The sequence below is a fragment of the Erithacus rubecula genome (assembly GCF_903797595.1).
Source record: "Erithacus rubecula genome assembly, chromosome: 3".
Lineage (NCBI taxonomy): Eukaryota > Metazoa > Chordata > Aves > Passeriformes > Muscicapidae > Erithacus > Erithacus rubecula.
This window is the reverse complement of record NC_136689.1, coordinates 120,663,524-120,686,618: the sequence shown is the minus strand read 5'-3', so window position 1 is coordinate 120,686,618 and position 23,095 is coordinate 120,663,524. Positions and strand designations below refer to the sequence as shown.

The 23,095-nt window shown below is 40.2% G+C and overlaps 1 protein-coding gene and 1 long non-coding RNA gene across 2 annotated transcripts in view; both read left to right on the top strand.

Annotated features, from left to right (window-relative positions):
- The first annotated feature begins 382 nt into the window (after positions 1 to 382).
- On the top strand, positions 383 to 4,416 carry LOC306799522 (myelin P2 protein). The gene is made up of 4 exons (XM_079300669.1): positions 383 to 521; positions 2,058 to 2,230; positions 2,490 to 2,591; positions 4,182 to 4,416. The coding sequence occupies exons 1-4, from the start codon at positions 449 to 451 to the stop codon at positions 4,230 to 4,232; spliced, it is 399 nt and encodes a 132-aa protein (XP_079156795.1). The 5' UTR covers positions 383 to 448; the 3' UTR covers positions 4,233 to 4,416.
- Positions 4,417 to 6,967: 2,551 nt separating this feature from the next.
- Positions 6,968 to 23,095, top strand: part of LOC306799400 — a 30,059-nt gene continuing 13,931 nt past the window's right edge. The window contains exon 1 of the long non-coding RNA XR_013773593.1: positions 6,968 to 7,237. This is a non-coding gene — a long non-coding RNA (uncharacterized lncRNA). The remainder of the gene's footprint in view (positions 7,238 to 23,095) is intronic.

The window sequence follows — 23,095 nt, the reverse complement described above, 5'->3', positions numbered from 1 at the left end:
GAATGACATTGGGAGGACAGTCAGAACTGGATTTTGTAGGGAGGCAGTGCTCCTGCACTCGTCTCTTGTTGCTGACTCCCCACTGCAGTGTGCCCTGACCGCTCTGCGGGTGCAGTGGCAGTGTCCTGTCCCCATCCCCATCCCCATCCCCATCCCCATCCCCATCCCCATCCCCATCCCCATCCCCATCCATCCCCATCCCACGTGCCCCTCGTGCCCTGCTGCAGTCTCTAAGGGAAGCAAAGGCAGGGTCACCCAGAGCCCTGGTACTGTCACAGCTCCTTGGACAAATGCACATTGTCTGCCTGGGGCTGCCTCCCCCACTGGCCAAGCCCCACAGGCACGGAGCTCTTTAAAGGGAGGCCACTACATCTCAGCCTCTGTCTGCCACCCAGAGCTCTGGGGACACTGCCTCTCTGCAGGACCAGCGCCTCACAAAGCCTGCACCATGTGTAACCGATTTGTGGGAACCTGGAAACTTGTCTCCAGCGAAAATTTTGATGACTATATGAAAGAGTTGGGTGAGAAATGCTCTGGGTTTGTTTTTTGGTGGTTTTGGGGGTTTTTTTTGTGAGTAAGTTTCATTTGGGAAGGTTCTGCTCACGGATGGTGCCTTCTGTCTGGCCAAAAAGCACTTAATTACTCTTCGAACATAATTTAATTTCTTTTCTTTAGCACCTAAATTGTAAAACATAGGTGATGAATTACTATTACAGATTTATTTCCCTCTAACTAATATGAACTGATCTAATATGCTTTTCTGTCACAAGAGTAATCTATGGAGATACAAATTTTTTTATGTTTCCTCTTTTAATTTTTTTGCTCTATTAAACTTGTGACTTATGAAAATTTACAATATATAATGGAGCTGATGTCTCATGACACTGTAGTTTCAGACATAATACTATGAATGAATCTATCTGTTACTGAAGAACGCCAGAAATGCAACAAATTAAACATTGTTTTTCATTTTAATGCTGGCTTCATTCCTGTATGCCAAATGCATAGGCAGTCAGCTACTGCATTGTTTTTGCTATATGAATGATTCACTGATTTTCTTTATTTGAAATGTTAGACTGAATAACAAAAAAATTGCAGTTAATTAATTAGCCAGGCTGAATGTGGGAGGGAAGTCTAGCTGCAGATAGTTTTCTGAACATCTGAATGGAATTGCTTAGTATGGAATAATTACTGCAAATAGTTTTATACTTTGCAGATAACTTTATACCCTTTTTTATAGATCATTTCATCTGAACATGGCATAGCATTAACAAAGGCACTAACTCCAGCTATCCCTATTCTGCTTTTATGAGGCAGCAATGCATCACCAGTGGCTTCATTCCTACTTGCCCCAAGCCTCACAGCCTGTAGATAATGAACTGGACTGGAAAGGACTAGGCAATACAAACAGCTTTTGGGATGGGATTTTCCTGGAAGCTCTTTGCAGATCTCAGCCCTTATACCTCAACATTTTTTGTATAGCATACTTGTACTTTTCACTGAGGTTTAGATGCAAGGATCCTTAAGGGATGTTAATAACAACTTAGGAATTATCCAGTCTTCAGTATGTTTTAATGAGCAAGCACCAGCATACTGGCAGTTCAGTGTCAATTTTCTTCTTTACAGCTATTAACAAAGGTACAAATTCTCAGATTTGTCAAGGATTTTTTTTAAGTATTTTTAAAATTTTTTATGAGAACCAAGACTCTTCCTCTGAATTTTTTCTGCTTATTCTATCTATATGGAATTGATGCCAATTTGTAATCAGCCATGTTTCTTCTTAGCTAAATGTGCATAACTCTATAATTGTTTATATCTTTATTTCTTGCTGAAGGTGCACTTTTATCAGCTGGGGCTGCCTCAGCCCCTGAATGCTGAGGTTCCCATTCCCACCTCTGTGTCAGTAGTGTCTCATCTAAAAAATTAGTGTTTCATCTAAATCAGGCATTGAAGTATTCAAGAAGAAACTCTTCCTTATTCTTCAGCTGAAGAATCATGAGAGTTTACTGAGTTTCTTGCATCTAGAATATAATAATTGTTTTGCTTCTGATTTCTAGGAGTGGGCTTAGCTACCCGGAAACTAGGTGGCCTGTCAAGGCCTGATGTGATCATCAGTATGAAAGGGGACATAGTGACCATCAGAACTGAAAGCACCTTCAAAAATACAACCATCTCTTTCAAACTGGGCCAGCAGTTTGATGAAACAACAGCAGATGATCGGAAAGTCAAGGTAAGGGGTCTGGTGATCTCTGAGTGGTGTGAACATCTCCAAAAAGAACACCAGGGGAAATTTTACCTACTTCCTTAGTGCTCCTTGAGTTTTCCAAATTATTGAAATAAAGCACTGAAAGAAGAAGCAGCATAATGCTGAATATAATGTTACTGAGCATGTCATTATCCCAGAGAGTATTCTTGCTGAACATAAAGGGAATTGCTACTCTAATCTGCAAAGCTCAGCCAGTTTGAAACTCTTCTCTTGGAATTTGCAGAGTGTTGTAACCCTGGAGAAAGGGTCATTGGTGCAAGTGCAGAAGTGGGATGGCAAAGAGACCACGATAAAGAGAAGACTTGTGGATGGGAAGATGGTGGTGGTAAGTTCACATTCCTTGTGCACTGCTAAAGGTCAGAAGGATGCAGCCTTCAGTACAGTTCTGTCTAAGCAGACTATCAATTTTGGCTTACTCTTTGAACAATGAGACAAATTAAAGGAGAGAAAAAGGAAACCAAGCTTAGAAAACAGCTGGAAGGAAATAAATGTTGTTGCATACAGCAACTTGTCTTTAAAGTGACTATATTGTCAGACCTGCCATAAATTGACTGCATACTTACTAGTCTCAACTTTACTGTTCTTAAAAGGAATAAGGTTTAAAAATAACAGAAACCTGTGAAATGGAAACAAAAGTTTACAGGCAGGGTACTGCTGTCCCTGAAACAGCTCTTTCCTTTTCCCTATCTCGGCCAAGCCAGGAAGACAAAACATTTTAGGGACCTCACTTGTAAGGGTCACTATTAAAATTAAGATTTCACTTCATTTTTTAAAGTATTAAATATTGGAGTCAAACTTAATTTGGCAACTTGTTTGAAGTCAGCAGCATTACACTTTTATATGTTAACTTGTTCTGACTGTCTTTTGAGTTCTCATATGTAGAATCATGGAGTGGTTTGGGTTGAAAGGGACCTTAGAGATCATCTAAGGTGATCCCACTGTCTCAAACAAGGACACCTTTCACTAGACCAGATTACCCAAAGCCCCATCCAGTCTGGTCTTGAACATTTCCACAGATGGGGCCACATCTTCTCTGGGCAACCTGTTCCAGTGCCTCACCACTCTCACACTAAAGAATTTCTTCCTAATATCTAATCCCCTCTCTCAGTTTAAAACCATTCCCCCTTGTCCTGCAATTACACACCCCTGTTAAAAGTCCATCTCCAGCTCTCATGGAACTTCCCTCTATGTAGGAAGGTTGATTTGGTTTTGCCTCTCCTCATGGCTGCATTTCTGAGTAAGATTTTCTAATTATTAAACCCTTTTCATAAAGCAGAGAGGTAAGGTGCCTCTCCTGTCAGCATCCTGCTGTCTGCCCCTTGCCTCGTTTGGGTTTGTGGAGGACTCCTCATCTTTTGCAGTTCAAGGAAGTATTTTTTTAACATCCTGTTGCCTTTGTCCACATGCATCCTGTGGCTGTGACTCATCTGCAAGCACTGAAGGCCACTGGGGTGAGAGGGTCAAGAGAAATATTTTGTGATTCAGAAGAGCAAAGTTTTTTAGGCCAGAAGCCTAACCTTTGAAATACCCAGGGTACTTCTGCTTCTGCACAAAAAAAACCCCTTACTATGAAAGTTTGAAAGTGTTGGTGGGCCATAATATAAAAACTAGGTAGAGCTAATATTTCTGACAAGCCAGCAATAATACCAAGGAAAGTAAATTTGTTTGTGGAAGCTGAGCTTAATTTTGCAATCTTTTCGTCATTAAATGTCACTTAATGAACTTTAAAGCTGTTAAAATAGAAACAACTCTATTTGCAATATAAAAATAGCTTTGCTGTTTGCTATAAAGGTTCTGCAAATATGTAGAGATATAAAACATGGCATCTGGATTTTCATTGACTTCAGATGTTACTGTAGCAGACACAAGTGCTGTCAGCAAAAGGTTTATGTTAATATTTTCCTTTATGCCTTAGGAATGTGCCGTGAAAGGGGTTGTCTGCACTAGAGTTTATGAAAGAGTGTGAAGAAGTTCCCTCTCTGCACTGGACTGGAACTGGCTCTGAAACCTTGGCTTAGTTCAGTGGCCAAAGCCTGATGCACTGTGCTTCTTTATTTTGTTTCCTTTTAATTGGGAAAATGACTACATCATAATTTGATATTTCAGAGCCATAGTGTAACTAATCCAAAATATTGTGGTGATCCAATAAAAACTTCTCAACACAGAAAATAAAGTGTTTGGCTCCATGTGAATGATTTCCATTTACTTTCTTGACTGGCACTATCTTTTCTGTTGATAGTGTCTGTACAAAAAGTCAGACTATTTCTGAGTAAAATGGTGAAACACAAGTAATCCATATCTGAGTGAGGGTTAACACTGCTTCTTTGATACGTGTGAAAATATAATCTCCTGGATTCAACATTTTTTTCCTGCAAAAGACATTATTGCTGAATGGCTCCTATAGGAAAAAATTATCTTTACCACAATAACTTTTGCTTTCAGTACGATATATCATTGTAGCCTTATAGTTATATATATTTGTACATCATTATTTCACACTCATCCTATACTTCTTTTAGTGACAGGATTTATATACTGCCATTTATTTGAAAGGAAACAGATACTGGAGGGGAAGAAAATTTGAATATATTCCATACTTGTCTGCCAAAAGAGCAGATAAACCTGTGAAACAAAGTGTGGATCAGGTGTGAATGAACTCCAGAAGTCCTAAGGCTAGAGGGCTTCATTTAAAAAGTGCTCAGCAATGAATTACCTCCAGCACAGTATTTAAGATGCTTAATATTAAGCACACAGAGGAGTTGCATTGGGTAGAGTTTGCTGTCAAGTCTAACTGAGTAGCTAAAGTGTTCATTCCTTCTACTACACTTACTCTGCTTTTGTCTAAGGAAAAAAAAGAGAAAAAGCAAATCTAAATTTCCAGAAACCTATTTCACCACGTTATTAATATTTGCTTCCACTGGCCAGTGCCAGTATCACTGCCACATTGACTCTACACCTGTTATTTCACCCTGTGTTGATGCCTCTGCCATCACACAGAGCTCCTGCCTCCTCTGTGGGGTTAAAGCACAGGTGAGAGGCTCACGTGTTTGTTTTGGCTCATTAGGAACCTTTGCCTACTGGTTCTACAGGCAAAACACAAATTCTCAAGGTTAAGGCAGATCCTGGATGTCAGAATCTAAACTGGTGTAGACAGGCAGAGAGTGAAGAGATGGATATCATATGCAAATGAAAGATATAAAGGTCACATTTCTTCTCTACCCACCACTGGAAAAGCCAGAATCTGGGCCCAGCTTTGCATACATTTTTATGCAGATGCAGTGCAACTGCAGGCAGCTGCCAGAAGGGAAACAGGATGAATCCTAGAAAATACAAGCAGTGAGAGAAAGCTGTGAGATTTATAGACAGCAGTTTTAAAGAAAAATTTATCCTGGTTTCTAACCTAAATGAAAGGACAAATTCCCATCTTTAACCTTACTATTGAAACTCACCTCTATGAGTGTCAGAGTTTCTGTGACTCCAAGTCCTCAGTGATTGTAGCAAGGAATAGAGGCAGAATGATGCCTCTTGTATCATCTTTTGCAAATAGAATGTAATCACATATTTTGAGTGAAGATGCTCTACCAGGCTTCCATAAGAACAGTCATTCAGTGTGAACTCTCATTATACATGGCCCTCCAGATTATTCTCCTAGTCTCTTAACAGACAGCAAAAGAGATATATCTTGCAGATCAGAATCTGCCTGAAATGGACTTGTGAATCTGGATTTTTGCTCTGCAGTTTCTTCATTCCCTTCCCTTGCAGCACAACACAGTCCCAGTGAGGCTGCAGGAGCTGCTCACCCCAGCCTGGTGTTTGGAACTTGTCCAGAGCCTTTTAAGCAGAGCTCACCTCCCACCCCTGGGCCACAGGCAAGGGGGAAGATACTGCTGCAAACAAGCTCTGTATTGCCTTGGCTTATCCTGATGCAACCTGTAAATTCTTTTTAAGTTAAACGCAAAATCTCCTCTCCAACAGAATATTTGTTTTCAGCTTTTTTATTTCCTTAGGCAAAGGAAATAAACATTTACTTCAGTACAAACTATAGTTTTTCCGGATCTGGAAACAGTAACAGAATAAAAACAAAGGACTGCTCACCTACTCTTCATTTATTTATTTACTTTTGTCTCCATTTCTGTGACATAACTCATCTCTCTCTTCCTCTTTTAAAGAAAATTTTAGTTGCATTTATTTTTCCAGAGATTTGAAATTAAAATAATGATAGCTTTGGGGTTTTAAGTTCCCAACTAAATACAGATATGCTGCTTAGGAGCCTAGTATTTGGCACTTTCACTCTATGCAAAGGTCACTTGAAAATGTCATGAGAGCTGGACATTTTCCAAAACAGGATAAGTGCAGCAGCACTGATAGTGTTGAAGGCAAAAACAATAGGGCAGGTGGTACATATCAGCATAGCAATGAAGCACTTTGGGCTACTGCTGTCTGTAAAGCAGTCCTTGGGGTCTCCTGGAGAATTTAAGAAGAGTATGAATTTTTAGTCTCAAGGTCTTCTTCATGTCTTACTGCAAATTAGTTTTCTGCTTTCTTAAACTTTTTATACAGGCCAGATACTTCAGGAATGAACATCTAGGCTGAGGTACAATGTTTGTGTCTTGAACTCTACTTTTACATTGACAAGCAAGTCCACTTGCTATTTTCCTAGCTTGTGTATGGGCTTAGCCTAGAAATATTGGCAGTCAGATGCTGGTGTATAAATAGCATTATTTAAAGCAATCAGCTTGATCTAGCAGCCACCCCAGACAATGAAGTCCTGGCTGAGTTTGGAGCACCACACTCAGATTCCTCTCCCATCGGTCGCTCTTTCTGTAAGTTTTTAAAGGCTCTGTTTCACCTGCATCTCCTGGGATGGTGGAAATTGCCTGCATGGGGTATTCATCCTCCTGCAGGTCTGGCAGCATTCCCTGCCTCTGCCCTCTCTGACATCTGCAGGGGAAGGAGAAGCAAGCTGTCAAGGTAAGAGCTCCTCTCAGCCCCTGTGCTCCCATGGGGAGAACTGAAATCAAATGAAAGCTGCATCTGGTCTCCATGGACTAAAGCCATTTCCTTGGACTGGGCAAAACTTGGCAATTTGTGATAAGAAACATCTCCTGCTGGTGTATATAGCTAAACCTGAAATGCTGGACCCTGTATCCCAGTCTTTTCCACATGGAGCGGAGCAGAGAATATAGAGTCTCCTACAGCTTTGAACTTCCCTTGTCCATCTCCTTGAAGTTCAATTTGTGAGCAACTGTATTCCTGTAAAGTGAATTCACAGACATCCAGGTGCCCAATGTACAGATTTGCTGTTGTTTTACACAGAACCCTTGTCACCTGCTGGGACAGTCTGACTGGAGAGTGTGGGTGTTATTAAAGCAATTGTGCTTTGTAAGAAGTCCTCACCACTTACCACTTTTCCTCCAAGAAGCAACTTGTTATGCTGATAAACACTGTGCTGCTTATAAATTGCTCAACTGTGCCTTTTAAGACATTGCTACCTTGCCTAATTTTCATTTTGGATTAAAGATGTTGTGTTGCTTTCTGGGATACAAAGGAGTGAAAGGTTAGCAATGAAGGGATAATCGGTCAGAAACAAATAGGCTGATACCATGAAAAAATTGCCTTCAGAAATCCTGGAATTTAGATGTAATCAAGGTCTTTGTTAGAGAGGCAATTAGAGCATATCCTCACCATTTCAATGAAAAATGTTGTGGTTGGCTATTGGCCATCTGCTGCAGATGAGAAGCACAAGAAAATGTTATTTGGACTAAAGGGCACAACAACATTGGGAATAATACTGTGCCTGAGACACTACAGAGAGGGAAAGCTGTGTTAGACAGTATTCATACAGTACTTTCAAAGGGAACTGTGCTTTTTTTTTTTACCTTTTGAGAAGCAAATCACTAATTAAATACACTTTTCTCATACGTTATGAAAAATTTTAAAACTAAAATTAGAAGAGCAATCATTCAGGGATTAGGAAGGGTGGGGCGAATGCATTACAGCTGGATTTGTTTCCAATTTCTCAGTGAAGAATTAATAAAAATATTTTAAATTATTTTTTATATTTTCTATAATATAAATGATCACCAGTATCAAACTATTTGTGAGAAGATGAGAGAGGAAGAAAGAGTTTACTATTTAATTCAAACTAAACACGCTCCCTTGTCACACTCCCTTGTGGATAAGACTTCCTACAAGAGGCACCTGTGTCAGCAATGGGTCAAAAATACTGCAAGGATTCATGTTGTCTTTCAGGCTCATAGATGTTGTGTCACAGCCAAAGCTGCATCAGTGGAGCTGTGGGACCTGCCTGCTTCAAGTTTGACAGAGCTTAGGGTTGCTTTGGAAATCTGTACGCATAACTACAGGAAAGGGGAGATATGTAATGTGTCTAGCTACTGTGCTAAAATATCTAAAATATATATATATATATATATATATATATATAAGTTTTGCTTGGAAGCTTTTCACATTTGATATGAATAAAAAATCTGCAACATAGTGAAGGTGTGTCCCTCAGTCTTCTTGTATAATCTCCTAGCAGAGGATAGCAGCTTTCTATGGCATTGTGCCACACTCTTGTATCTTGTACCATATTGTGTTCAGAGTTTTTATAGCCTACCAAATATACAAATGCATTGGAATTCCTCACAATCCTCCCCTCCATATGAACAGTGGGAAAAACTACAAAGTAATTTGAGACTCTAAGACAACATTTAAGGCCCTAATTTCTCGGTCAACACAAATGTTTTAGTGTAATTTAACAAGAGATAGAGCAGTCAGATTAGGAAAGGTTAGGTGCATAAATGTCTGTGCTTTCCAGATAGGAACAGAGCCCTCTGGCCAGGAACACAGGAACCAAGATTAAGACTCTCCCCGGTGCTTCCTCTTTCTGGGGATTTTGGTGTAATCAAGAAGCATCATAACAGTTTATCCTGGCTCTGTCTCCAGTTGGGCAGAGAGCATGTTGTGAAATACAGAGGCAAACACTATGGTCTAAGTTAATGACTTCAGAAAAGCAGTGTCAAAGAAGAAGATTCTTTTAAGGCATGGGAGTCTATTTGGATAAGGCATTTCAAACCTATGTAATTTTCCTCTCACAGGGTGACAAGTGTTGTAGATGGAAGAACAGTAGTTGTCACCTGTGCTGGCTTCTGAAAGGTTTTAACAATATGACTGAAGATATTGGCTTAAAAGATATCAGCCTGTAAGAAAACTGGAGAGGGACTTTTGGCAAGGGTATGTAGTGACAGGACAAGAGGACCTGGCCTTAAAATAAAAGAGGACCAGTTTAGATTGAACATAAGGTAGAAATTCTTTACTGTGAGGGTGGCGAGGCACTAGAACAGGTTGCCCAGAGAAGTTGTGGATGCCCCATCCCTGGAAATGTTCAAGGTCATGTTGGATGGGGTTTTGGGTAGCCTGGTCTACTGGAAGGTGTCCATGCCCATGGCAGGGGACCTGGAACTGAGTGATCTTCAGGGTCCCTTCAAAACCAAACTCTTCTATGATTCTGTGTCTCTAAATATGCTATAAATTAGGTCAGACAAAGCTGCTACAGAGAGGGTACAAACTGATGCAAAAACTTCACCAGCCAATGGTTCAAAGTGGAAGGATTATCTCATGGATCTGTGCTGGTCCAGTCGTGTTCAATCTTCTCAGTAATAACAACGTAACTATTTGTGGAGTGTTAGAGCGGAGAGAAAATGGAAGCAAACCAGAGGTCAGGGTTCAAATTCAAATGATCTCAACAAACCCAGTAATGGTTTGAAAAGTCAGAGGGACACTTAAGAGAGAAAGAAATACACTAGGCAATATGAGCAAAAACACAAATACCAGATGGAGAACAAGCAAGAACTAGGACAAACACTGTGACTTTACAGCAGATCACAGACTGAAAGTGAGTGGTGAATGTGGCCTTACCAAAAAATGCAAACATCCTATTGGGATGCACAGTCCAGAGGATAGTCAGCAAGCTGCAGTCATCCACATGCTCTGCTTGTCACTACCAAAGCTCCTGGGATGAATTCTCAGTTCTGGGCAATCTGTGCAAAATGAATGCATCAATGGAGAGAATTCAGAGAAAAGCAGTGAGACCCAAAATACATTCTTTAAATGGACATGTGAAACTACTAGGGAGAAGGGATTCAGGGAAGTGAGACTGGTCAAGGACACAGAATGCTTGTATTGACACACCAAATTGGTGTGCAATAAATGTAGATATACACACACACAGAACTACCTATTCATACACATGGTTTAGTCACATCAGGGATACAGGACCAAGCTCCTGTTCTCCACCTCTGAAATTGTTGTGGAGTCAATGCAGCAGAGGCTAACTCACCTCTGCAGTACCTGCTGTGAATGCCCCTCTCCTCAACTTCACAAGCACATGTTCTCACAGGGCAACAGATCAGCACATGGAGAAAAGGCAATTTGAACAAGAGCTACAGCAAAAGAGTAGAATACTCATAGCAAAAACAACGCTCTTGATTTTCTTCTACTACTTACATTTTCTAACTGATTTGGAAAAAAAATAAAAAAATAAAAAATAGGAGATTTAAGTTGCTTGTACCTGAACCATATTGGCACCAAGTTACTCCTTTGTCCAGGGTATACAAGCAGCTGAATGTTAGACAATGCTTGTCATCCTGACACAGTTACAGATCAAGTGGTGATTATCTCATTGGTCCGTATGGTGCTAATATGACTAAGGTTGTGAATTTGATCCCTATATTGGCCATTCACTCAGGAGTTGAGCTTAGTGATCATTGTGGGTCCCTTCCAGTTCAGAATATTTTGTGAAGTGTCATCTTTCCAGTGCTTTTCTAGGATCAGGAAAGAATTGCTATATTGTTCTTTGATACAAGTCTCAGATTACTCATAGGAGCCTGTGAAAACAATTGAAGAATGTACTTTTCTGACTTAATTTTAACTGTACTGCAAATGGAGTTCTTCCCTGAAACCCCTAAGTTCTGTAATCTCAGAATCTGCCTGTATGGTACCTATGAGCACTTTAGGGTAGAAGACATATGTTGGACTAAAGATATTCTCAAACTCCATGTCAACAACAGCTCTTCCATCTAAAACCAGCTTGGAAACTTCCCTAACAGTTCCTGGTTGTCAACACAGGGGCATCAAATATGATTTATATTTTTGATGTAAAGCTGTGCTCTCAGAATGAATATCTTAAAAAATAGTTAAAGCAGTAAGGGAAATGGCCAAAGTTATTTCTTACAGCTCAGAAAAATTCAGTTGCCTCTACTGTTGTCAGCTACTGCTGGGTCTCTACTAGGCACCTTCTGGAGACCTCACCTTTGTGAGGCCACTGAATTCAGTAAACCCAGACAGATATCCCTGTTCTGTCTCCTGTGACTCAGCCATATCTTTCTGTATGTTGCCATTCTTCAGTCAAGCCCTGGTTTCACAGTGACTTTTGACATGTATATTAGTTGATCTGGGTCTAAGTGAATTGTTGAATTTAACACTCTTCTCCTTTTGAATCCTGACCTCTGATCTCCTTAATGCAGTGTAGACATCTTCCCTAACCCACCATGGACATCAACATTTGAAATACATCCCTACAACAGTTCTTGGAGAATGACAAACACCTTCAGGTAATACTTTACTGACCTATTTTAAATATCTTGTTTTGGAGATAAACAACAGCTTAGAAATGTGGGTTTTTTTCACTGCCTGATAAAGGATTTATGTTATTGTCTGATACTTAATGTAGCAGCTCACTGAGCTGAAGGATTGGTAGCTCTCACCACTATTTTGACTGGCAGGTCTGTCTCTGAGCTCTCTGTGGTGTTAGAGCCCCAAGGATCATACAGCTGGAGAGTGGTGGTGTGCTGGTGATGCAATGGAAACCCTCACACATCTCTGTGTGCCAGTGACACAGCACAATATCCATCCAGGTAATTCAATCCATGTTCTCTAAATAGGACCAATTTTCAGCATGACTGAAGATATCTACTGAGATGAGCAAAGAAGATGCCCTGTTTCCTTCCACTCAGCTGTGAAAGTGTGGTCCTGATCACACACAGGCCTACTTGGTTAAATGTGGTGATGGTTTTTTGCCTCTGCATGCCTGTGCTGTCTTGTTTGCTGCTGCCTTGCTTCCTGCTCTTTCAATGGATTTGACAGCCTGTCCTGCTCCTTGGGCTAAGTGGCTGGGCAGTGCTGATGGCTGCTTTCCAGATGATTTCCTATCCTAACTCAAAAGTAGCTTGATTTTGTTTTCAATTGTAGTGTTGAGAAAATGTGTGGGAATCTGGGGAACTAGAAAGTCCTTCTTGACTAAATGAAATATGCTGTTGTATTGTCATAACCTAGTTTGGGTTCCCAGGAGACTCTCATGATAAACACTCAAAATACTGGAAGCAAAATTAACTTTAAATCTTTGTTCCTCATTTGTTTCTAAAAATATTGCAGTTTTTCTACTCACAAAGTAGTGACAAAAAATAGAAACAAGATTCTCGAGTTTCATTTCAGACCTTTCATCAGGAAATTACTCAGGACTCTCCGAAGCAGTCTTTGCAATGAATTTCTCTTCTCTTGTTAAGTCTGTGGAGAGAACTTTCGGCAGATAGGGAAAGGGTGAAACATGGAAATGATGTTAGAGTTCAACAACAGCATGATGTTTATGTCCCAGAGAAAAGGGGAACATCACCCCAGGGACCTGAGTTGAGCATCCACATTGTGATTACATGGTGGAACATTCAGATCCAAAGCCAGGCAATAGAAATGTGACCAGCGTCACTCCCAGGTGTGGTGCAAGGATGTACCATAGCCAAGAGGAAGGGAAGTCTTTTGTCAATAGCAGAAAATTCTCCAAGCACCATCTGGATTTGAATAGAAGCACTCTTTAAAGGAAATAACTTGTAAACGATGACACTACCCTTAGAATTCACATGGCTTTCCACACACATCCTTCTCAGCACACACAAACAAACACACACACAGAGTTGATGTACTCCTACTGTTTACAAATCCAGTCTCTCAAACTGTGACAAAGAAAGGACATGGCCAAAAGACAGAAAACTTGACATATCTTCTTTAGAGTCTAAGCGTGTGGTAGAAGGAGAGCATAAACCTGCTTCCCTTAGCAAACCCAAGTAATCCATGAATTTTCCTTGCTTAGCCTAAGAAATCCATGAGCTTAAAATGCAGTAATTGGTGTGATTGACTCCTGTGCAATGATTGATGGGCGAGAGGCTGAAGGCTTAGCAAGACTATATCACTACAAATCTTTAGTCTTTCCTTCTGAGGCTTTTCTATGACATCTGCCTGGTCTTTCATCTTACAAAAACCCCAGAAACTCTCAAAAATGTGAGCTCATAGAGAGTTTGTGAAAAAGTAAAAAGACTCAACAATATAATGCTAATTATTATAGCCTACAATATTAATTGAAAATAATACTGGATTTTATTTTCCTTGTGTATTTTATATCCGTCCCTAGACTGTAAAATAGTTCTTTATCCTTTTTGGAATTTCATCTACAATTTTTATAGAAAAGATGCTTTTTTACCATCAAAATGTGTGATGTTTTTACTCTAAATATATTCCTATTTTCTCTCTTGGATGTGACTAGCCCCTACACTAATAAGACAAAATGTACAGGATGAAAATTTAAACAAACACTCCTGAAAAGATAAATTATCTGATGGAGTTATTTTGTTGCTAGCAATATGGAAGTAAAACAATTTGTTATCAGATCTTCTGGCTAAATGTGAAGGACATTTGTAATCCAGCTGCAAGAATACGATGAAACCAGGACTAGCACCCTTTGCACTAAACTTTACTGACAGAGAGGACAGTTTCTCTGCGAGTCCTTGTGCAAAGGAATTGGTGGTACAAGGAACCAGAGTATCATACATGTCACTAAGAAGGCAGATTTAATGCTGTGTGTCAGCTAAGTAGTAATGGAGAAATAGTTACTCCTTTTGGAATCACTGGTTGTAACAGAGAGATTCTGAAGGAAGTACAAGCAATTTCCATGGGCTGGAGAAGATTCACAAAGATGAGGCTGCACACTTGTCCTAGCAAACTGATTCCTTTCATGTTTTCAGAACTTATTTCTGTTGAGGTTTGTCCAAAAGTGGAGTTCACTCCGTTGCTGGCACAGCCAAACTACAACAACTAAGTGGGTGAATATCCAAAAATGTAACAAGCAACCACTGGTAGCTGCTAATCACAGCATCTGGGAAGTGATGCTCATTTTGAAAAAAGCAGATTAGATTTGGCAGACATATCCTCTTCCCCACCATCATCACAACATTTGCTGTTCTGCCATCTTCTTGAGCAGATCTGATCCAACTTTTCATATCCACAGGAAGGCAAACCACTTTTATTGTGCCATTTTCACAACCAGACTCACTGAGGACAGTTGAGTCATACTAATAGAGGTGGAAACCAGAGCACGACAATTTGATATCCTCAAGTGAATGGTAGCTGTGGCAGACAGGTGAAAAGGATGGAGAGTCAAGATGCAGAGGGGAAAATTGTTTCATATGACATTTTGTACAGAACCCATGAGCACAGCACCTCACACTGATTCGTTTGTTGTTTGAACACACAGAAAGCTCACTGCTTTTCTTTTCTACTTCAGTCAGTATAATAATTTGTCTCCCAGTACACTCAAGGAATTAGCTCTTAATCACATAAAAAAGCTAACATTGATTTCAAAGAGAAGGAAGAAACCCCTTTCAATGAAAAGAAAAGAGTATTTTCTGTTTTTCCACTATTAATCCAAACAAAAGGATGTGCTCTGGAGTCTGGCTCTGTAGGTACTGGGCTGGAAAGCACCTCTGGCAACAGTGGTCTTCAGCATGGTAATTGAGTGTACACAGTCACCTGTGGCAAACAATAGCAGGAAATCCAGCCCTCAGCCAACGGAAGGCTCCAACATATAAAATCCAACACATGGATTATTTCTACATTAGGCATGAAACCCAAGATGGATGAGTGGCTGAAGAGTAGGTCCATGCAATGTTTGTAGGCAGGAAATAAAAGCTATTTATAAATGCTTAATAAGAACACTTTTTTTTTGTTCAACAATAGAGTTTATGTATAAAAACTGGTGAAATACACCGTACTGTTTTTGTCCTGTGTATGTTCTCCAATCAGAAAAAGAAAAAGAATAACAAAATTATGGCCACGTTTGTTAGAAAGTAGTACTGTTTAGATTGAAAATGCTGAGGGGAAAAGAATCATTAATCATTAATTTAAAAATACTCTTAGTGAACAGGAAAAGTTAGAAAAGAATTCTTCCAAACATCCCATTGATGCTCAGCACTGGTTTTACACTTTCCAACATACTTCACTTTAGATTTTCATGCCAGTGTCTCCTCTGTCCAGGTAATGTACCCAAGCTGTTTTTCTCACTTGTGCACTGCCTTACTGGCTGCAGGTCATTCCTTGTCTCAGGTTTCCCTCTCACAGACTCTGAAGATGACAAGTTTGGGCATCCTGTGCAAAGGATTTCAGGGATTTCACTTGCATAGGACTTGGTGTTTTATGTTGTATCTTTTTGTGCATTTTCCCACGGAGCTCTCAGGTAGTAGTTAGAAAAATGATCCAACAGCTGGGATGGCTTCCTGTGTAAACAGATTTGCCTGCATTTTTGTGCAGGCCTTTTTGAGAGTGTGGAATTTCTTATGTGGTAGCTCATACACATAAACATATAACAAAGCCCTCTGAATTTCAGAGAGAATAGAGTGAATAAGATGATTCCCTATTACCAAATTTTCCTGGAAGAAAGTAGCTTTGAATTAAAATGGAGAGGCCACAAACTCTGGATTAGGGCACCTTCAAGATTAAGTTCAGTGAAAGAATGAAAGAAACCTCTGCTACCTGTAACTGAAAAGGAAAAAGTGCTTTGATTAAAATAAAAGCAACAGTTGTAAAAGTCCATTTGCTGGGTCATGTCCAGCCTCTCACCCACCAGCACCCCACAGTCCTTCTCAGCAGGGCTGCCCTTGATCTGTTCATCCACAGCCTGTGTTGATACTGAGGGTTGCCCTGACCCAGGTGCAGCACCTTGCACTTGGCCTTGTCAAACTAAAAAATATTATCAATAGACAGACACCATAAAAATGTACTTAGGAGGTCATGGAGGTAAAAAATCTGTGACAAATATTTATTATCACTTATTAAAAATGAAGACAATGTGTATGATACAGTTGGTGGACATGGTGTTATTATTATTATTAAAAGTAGGCAACACTAGTGGTAACTTGACAGAGTCCCAGTACAGCTCCACCTTATCCAACTACAAAATGTTTTCATCCTTTACACAAAAAAGTGTGTAGACAGTCTTCATTCATACCCCACATTTTTTTTTTAAAGCTTCATTTCCTAGTTTGCTTTTGATGATTTTCTGAAGTTATCATCTCACTGTTTTGCTGTGTCTATTGGAAATTTTATAAACTATTTTAAAAGACTTCTGAGACATCATGTTGTTGGAGGAAACTGGAATATTGTTCTCCAGACGGATGTTTTAACACAGCCAGCTGCCTTTTATGTAGTACAGAGGCAAAGGAGTTTAACAACAGACCTGATGCCACCTTAGGGGAAGGAAGATTTCTAGAGGTGCAGACCTAGCACATGTTGAATGCCATTGCACAGAAATCACAACTCTCAAAAATGCTTGACTAGCCCTCATTATTTCATTGTCATCAGCCCCAAACATATAGAACCCTAAAAACTGTCCAAACCTACAGCCCTTCACAGCCCTTTCATTAGCTCCAGTCCTTACTTTGACAGCAACCACATTTTCAAGCTTTTTCTGGTGATAGATTACTGGTTACTTCATTGTGGCTTTTCAGTTGTTGTTGTGGAGTTTGGGTTTTTTTATGAAACTGAAGCTCTGAGATATTAATACTACTCTGGGGGAGGCAGTTTTAAGAACAGAGGAGCAAAGTAATAAACATGTTTAAGTTAAAAAAAGATGTGAGTAGTTGATTGACTCTATAAACACAAAAGCCAGACAAACTCTACTTTTGCATACATATAAATAGAGTGTTACATGACAGCATTGGTGGACTGTATGAGTCTCATTGTACTGAAAGCTCTATTATAAAAAGAACCCTGACATTTAATATTCTGTCCATTCTTTCTAGCCAAGTCTTTCTCAAGCTTCTGAATCCACCATGTGTATTGAAAGATCAACTATGCCTACCAGTATGACAAGAGTAGGAATTCTCCTTTCATTTTTTCTCTATTTCTGTTTACTGTGTGTGCTTTCATAAAGTCTCCCTGAAACACAACAGTTTGGGAAAGGAAGTGAAAGAATTAGATTAAAGCATAAAAATTAATGATAGCTTTTGCATGCAGAAGAACATTTTAAAAGCCATGAACAAGGTCAGCTCATGTTTTCTGAACATACCAGACATTGCTTGTTGCCAAACTCTCCTGGGGTGATGAGAGTAAACACCTCTGAGGTAGTTTGCCATGAAAAGACAAGAATTTGCAAAGTTGGATGTACAATAGACATGTCTAAATTATTTTCCTTTTATGACCTTCTCAGATCAGACCCGAGTGAGACACACTCACCCTAAAAACAGTCTTTGGAGACTGCATTAACCTTATCTGCCAGCACAGGACTTTGGTCTGTATTGTAAGGCAGCTCCTGGGTTTGCAGATGTTTTGTGTGTAATTCCCTTTCCCCAGGTGCCCAGGAAGATGGCACTTGCAGCTAGCAAGGGTGACTGCAGGGTCCCCTGGGTGTGCAGTGTCACTGCCCTTCCACTGCATGGAGGCCACTGACACCTCCCTTCATCTCCACTGCTACCACCTCTTCAAGTGCTTGGGTCTGTGAACAGAAGCAGTGTCACAAAGGATGTTAAAAACCTCAACATCACTCATGTGCTAACACAAACCAGCATGTTCCATATGCTGTCTTCATATAGTCATTTTATAGCTGGTTTGCACTGTCCAGTTTAAAGGATACTGGAAGGATAGGTATAAGGGGTGAAATCAGGAAAAAAACCAAAAACCAAAAAAAATACAAAAAAACCCCACCAACCCAGAAAACCCCCAGCTTTCCAACTTTGGCAGAAAATAAATCCCAGATTATAAAATTCATTTCCTATCCAACAGCAAACAATGTCCCAGAAGATCAGACAAAACAGCTGCACATATAAAATGCTGGTTTTATACTTGTACAAGAGAGGAAAATAGTAAATCAGTGATTACAGAGTCATGTACTTTTCTTGGTATTTTAAATATGCATTAAATAATCATGTGAGTGCTTCAATGCCCAGGATTAAGGTCTATGTTAAAAAGTCACACGCACCCTAAGCCAGGGACTCTCTTGACTGTACTTATTCTTTTATTTTAAAGCTGTTTTGGTAAGATGCAGTAAATCAAACATGACTCACAAAGATTTTGAATCCAATAAACTGCATTACAGCATATTTCTATTGAATTTGTGTTGGTGGCTGATTAGAGAAACTTATATTTATTAAGAATTTGTGCTTTCCAACATTAATGATATGACTTATTACCAGACAACTCAGCATATTACTAAGAAATGGGAAAAATTTCACATTCAGTGCAAGTTTATAGTTCAGCATCCCTCAGCTACTACCTGTAGTCAGATAGGCAGGCACTTCAAGACCCTACATGACCCATGACATCAAAAATATTTGCTTTTTGGCCTCTACTCTGAAGGTACCTGGTACCTGCAACAATATTTGCTTGAGATATACTGTTCATTTCCATCCTGCTGGTTGCAACAGGGGAAAACAAAAATCCTATTATGAGAAACAGGTAGTTTGATGGGAAAGGAAGGAGTAGGATTTTGTTTGTATATTCTTGAAAGTTTCAAAGTATTTGAGTAGCCTATAAAACAATGCTAAAGCACAGCTTTATTTTCTTCCTCCATATCTTTTTATGTTAAAAGATGTTCAAGGGCAAGAGGGCACTGAACTTGCTTCTAAAATTAATTGTGTAATAGATAAGCATGAAGAAATGTATAAGTTGACAAATAATTAAAAGAAAAGTGGAAAGGCCAGATTCTAGTGCTATGTTCCTCATGCATCTATCATCCTCAGTAACAACTCTGAGGAATGCTTTTCAGCTAAAAAAACACCACCTGAGTCATCACTCACACTGACTGCATGGCACTGCTATTCTTAGTTACCTGTGCAACAGCCTGACCTGATCAGTGCAGAGAGGAACAAATTTCCCCATATATGTTTGTTCTAAGCAGAAGTCATCCCTGGCCTATTATTAGGATGCATATTCTAATGAGACACCTAATCCCTGTTATCACCCCTGGAAAGACACAACAGATCAGTCTAAAGCTGGCACTTTAGTAAGATACATGGCAAATAGAAAATGGCCTTCAGTTCATCTCCTTCTGAGAGCTGATGATGAGAACAAGTCATCTGGATTTCATGCTGGATTCCAGCTGGCCAGCAGTGCAAAACCTACTTACTTTCTGTGCCTTGAGTCATCTAGGCTCTACTAGGAGAGGAATGTATTGGTTATCCAGAGTGTGTTTTTAAACATTAAAATAATGGTAAGAAGTCAGTGGTCTGGGGCAATGAGATTTTTAAGCTGCAAGAACACACTGCATGAATAGAACCAGCTGTTAAAAGTACCACCACAGGTAGGGAGCTACAGGCACAGCACAGCCTGTGTGGCTGAGGTTGGGATGGGTGCTCTAGAGCCAGGTCTCACCAGGCAGTCTTTGGAAAGCTGATTTCTTGGTCTGCCTGTGTCAAGACATGAGACTTTGCTCAGAGAAAATGGTAAGAAATATCCCCAAAAATGTGGAGATTGCCATCAAAATGGCAATGGAAGAAAGGTGGTTAGAGCATCTTTCCTGCAGCAGGGACTGGCCTGAGGTCAAGCAGTAATTTTCCAGAGGAATATTTTCACTCTCTCTCAGACATAGCCTCTACCATAATGCAATGTATTTGACTTATGCAGTACTAAGTAGTCTGACATTCATGCATACAATCATTCTTTCAGGACAATTCCTCTTCAGAGTTGAAGTCTCCAAACAAAACAACCAAAGAGTTTTGTCTTTGTAAAACTGAAAAGTGAAATGCCTGCTTTCTTTACCACAGTTGCCAGCTCACTGGTAGGCAGGACAACTCCTTTTAAAATCAGAGAACCCTGAATCATCATTTTGTGCTACATTCACAGGTCACAGTCACCTTTTCTCTAGTCCCTAGGAAACTGTGCTGCTGCGTGCTCATATGATCCTAAAAATGTCAGCCATGGAAGCTGTAATTTCCCAGGGACAATGAAACATTATTGAAGTTACCAGACAGGGCATGTTGGGTAAATGCCAGCATCTAAATCTGTCTTCCTCAGAGACCAATAAATCTGCTCTCCATCCTCAAGTGAGGAAGTGAAACCACTGTGCATATAGGTAGGAGATATCCAGTAATATATAACATCTACAATGTTGGCTATAAAATACCCTTTTTTTTTGTTTTGTTTTGTTTGAAACTGGGTTAATAAATCTTCATGGATAGAAACTGATCACTATTTGTGATGCACTTTTATGGTCTTCCATAAACACTAGTCAGAGGAAGTAAAAACAACCCTCCAAAACTGATACTGATGGCAGTGTACTTATACAGGCTCATGTCACTTCTGAGTAGCAAAGCAAGAATTACTGCAATCACCAAAGATGCAACATCTTTGCTAAGATATAACAAAGTTATATCCTTGTTAAGATATAACTCCCATCATTTTAGGGTTTTTATTAGTTTAAGATATTTCAGTTTGTAAAAGGATCCTCTCCTCTCCCATCTGGAGTGTTGTGGAATTTCACATTTCAGAGCATAGGGAGCCTCTCTAAATCCCTGCATCTTCTCCACAAGTCCCCTGGAAGCACAGGGATACCCCACATTTCATGTGTATTCAGCCCAGACACAGGCCCTGAGCCAGTCCTTGCCTGAGCTGTCAGAGGGTCCCTGGGAGCAGCTCCAGCCCATGCTCCCTGTGCACAATGGAATTGCAGCTCCCCGTGCCCAGCACAACCCAGGGCACAGCTGATTGTTATGATGCCTCACAGGGATGCTGGGGAAAGCCAAGGAAGCCTGAAGCAAGGACACTGGGTCATTATGAGCCCACCTTCCTTTTCCAGGCTTTATTTTGCACAGGGTGGGGTCTGAACAGCAGCTCTGAAAAGCAAAGGAAGCAGTGATCCCACCACCCACTCTCTTAGGACCATTTTCTGGGCTGGATGTTAAAACTGAACATCTTCATAGAAACCCTGAGTAAGTGGGGCCAGGACTGAAAGCCATTTCCTGAGCCTGTTCTAGCAGGGCAGGGCCTCCCTCCTTGCACAGGGATTTGGACCTGCTGAAGTGAGCCTGGCTCCTTGCCCCAGGGAAGCTGCTGACAGAGCCAAGCATGGGCTTTCTGCCCCAGCCACACCATTATACCCCATGTGGTTAATTAGCAGCTGTTCAGGTACTGTAAAAACGCAAGAAAATTCAATGAACATAATTTATAAATAGATAACACCAAACAGCCTGGTTGGAAGCCTATTGAAGGCACTGGGAAGACTTCTGCTCTCTTCAGTGGGCTTTTGGAACAGGGCCAAAGGCTGTTCAGCATCAGATAAAGAGAGGTTTATGTCAGGACTATAATAGTTAATCCGTGGAGCAGCCAGATTAATTGCACAATTAAATCTTCATTAATCATCCCAAATTGTCTTCCCTGATAGCTAGGTTTAAATATTATGTCTTACAGTCTTAAGCTCTGAAACAGTGAAGCATGTGCCTAACACTGAAAATGCAATTAGTACCCTGGAATTTGTGCCCTTGTTCCCATTTTAGAGAACAGGAAGAATTTGTAATGCTCTTGCCACCATGAACAATGGTTTTCACTGATCCAGTATTAATCACAACATATAACCTGTCACTAACATGCACACTCATGGTAGATGCCTATTCCTAGTGATCATGTACTCCTTAGCTCTTACTGCTTGAAAGATAATAAGACTAAATATACTGAATTTGAGGACCAGCATGGGTGCAGGGGAAGGAAGGAGGAAGAGAACATTAAATAAGCAAACATTTAAAGCATTGTCTGCTGCTTCACCAACAGTAATTAAAACTGTTATAAAGCTCCCATTGAGACTATTTTTATTCTCTGATGTAAAATTTGTCTGTTTATAGGGGGTATCTCTGTGGTTATTGACTCTGGTGGTGCTACATAGAGAACAGAGCTTCAGGGACTGAGTAGGAATGGGAAGCTCTCTAACTAAGAAATGAGGGAATCAGTTTTCTGGGCTACAGATACCCACTAGGCTAAGAGTGTATTCTGTGCTGTAATAGTCTTTGGGCAGCTTCCAAACAATGCTGTGTTGTGGGAAGGAAGCTATAATGCAGTTGTGTCCCTGTCTTATATTGACTTCTAGGTCAAACAAAGCCTGGAGTGATTTGAAATTCACTTGCTGTGCCACTGCTTACTGCAGCTAGTTTGTGAAGGAAGCTATTGTGGATGAAAGAGAGAAACAAAAAGCATTTGATCCTTGCAGCCCTCATGAGACAGCTATGAATTTATGGCAATTTTTTCTTTCCAGGCAGCAAAGGAACAGATTACTATCTTATTATAGATCAGCGTTTTTGCAAATGCTGAACAGCAAATGCTCCCTGGCATCCCTTACTAGGGATGTGAAAAGGAATTATTCAAATTACTTAGAAATTGCCTGACAGCACTTTTGAGATAAAGATGCATTAAAATAAATGTGTCTAAGCGCTGTTACCTAGAGATAACAAGGGAATTGCTGTACTGGATCAGACTGAAAATGCTTTTAAGACCTGTTCTCTAGCAGTGGCTGTCTGTGGGTGATGA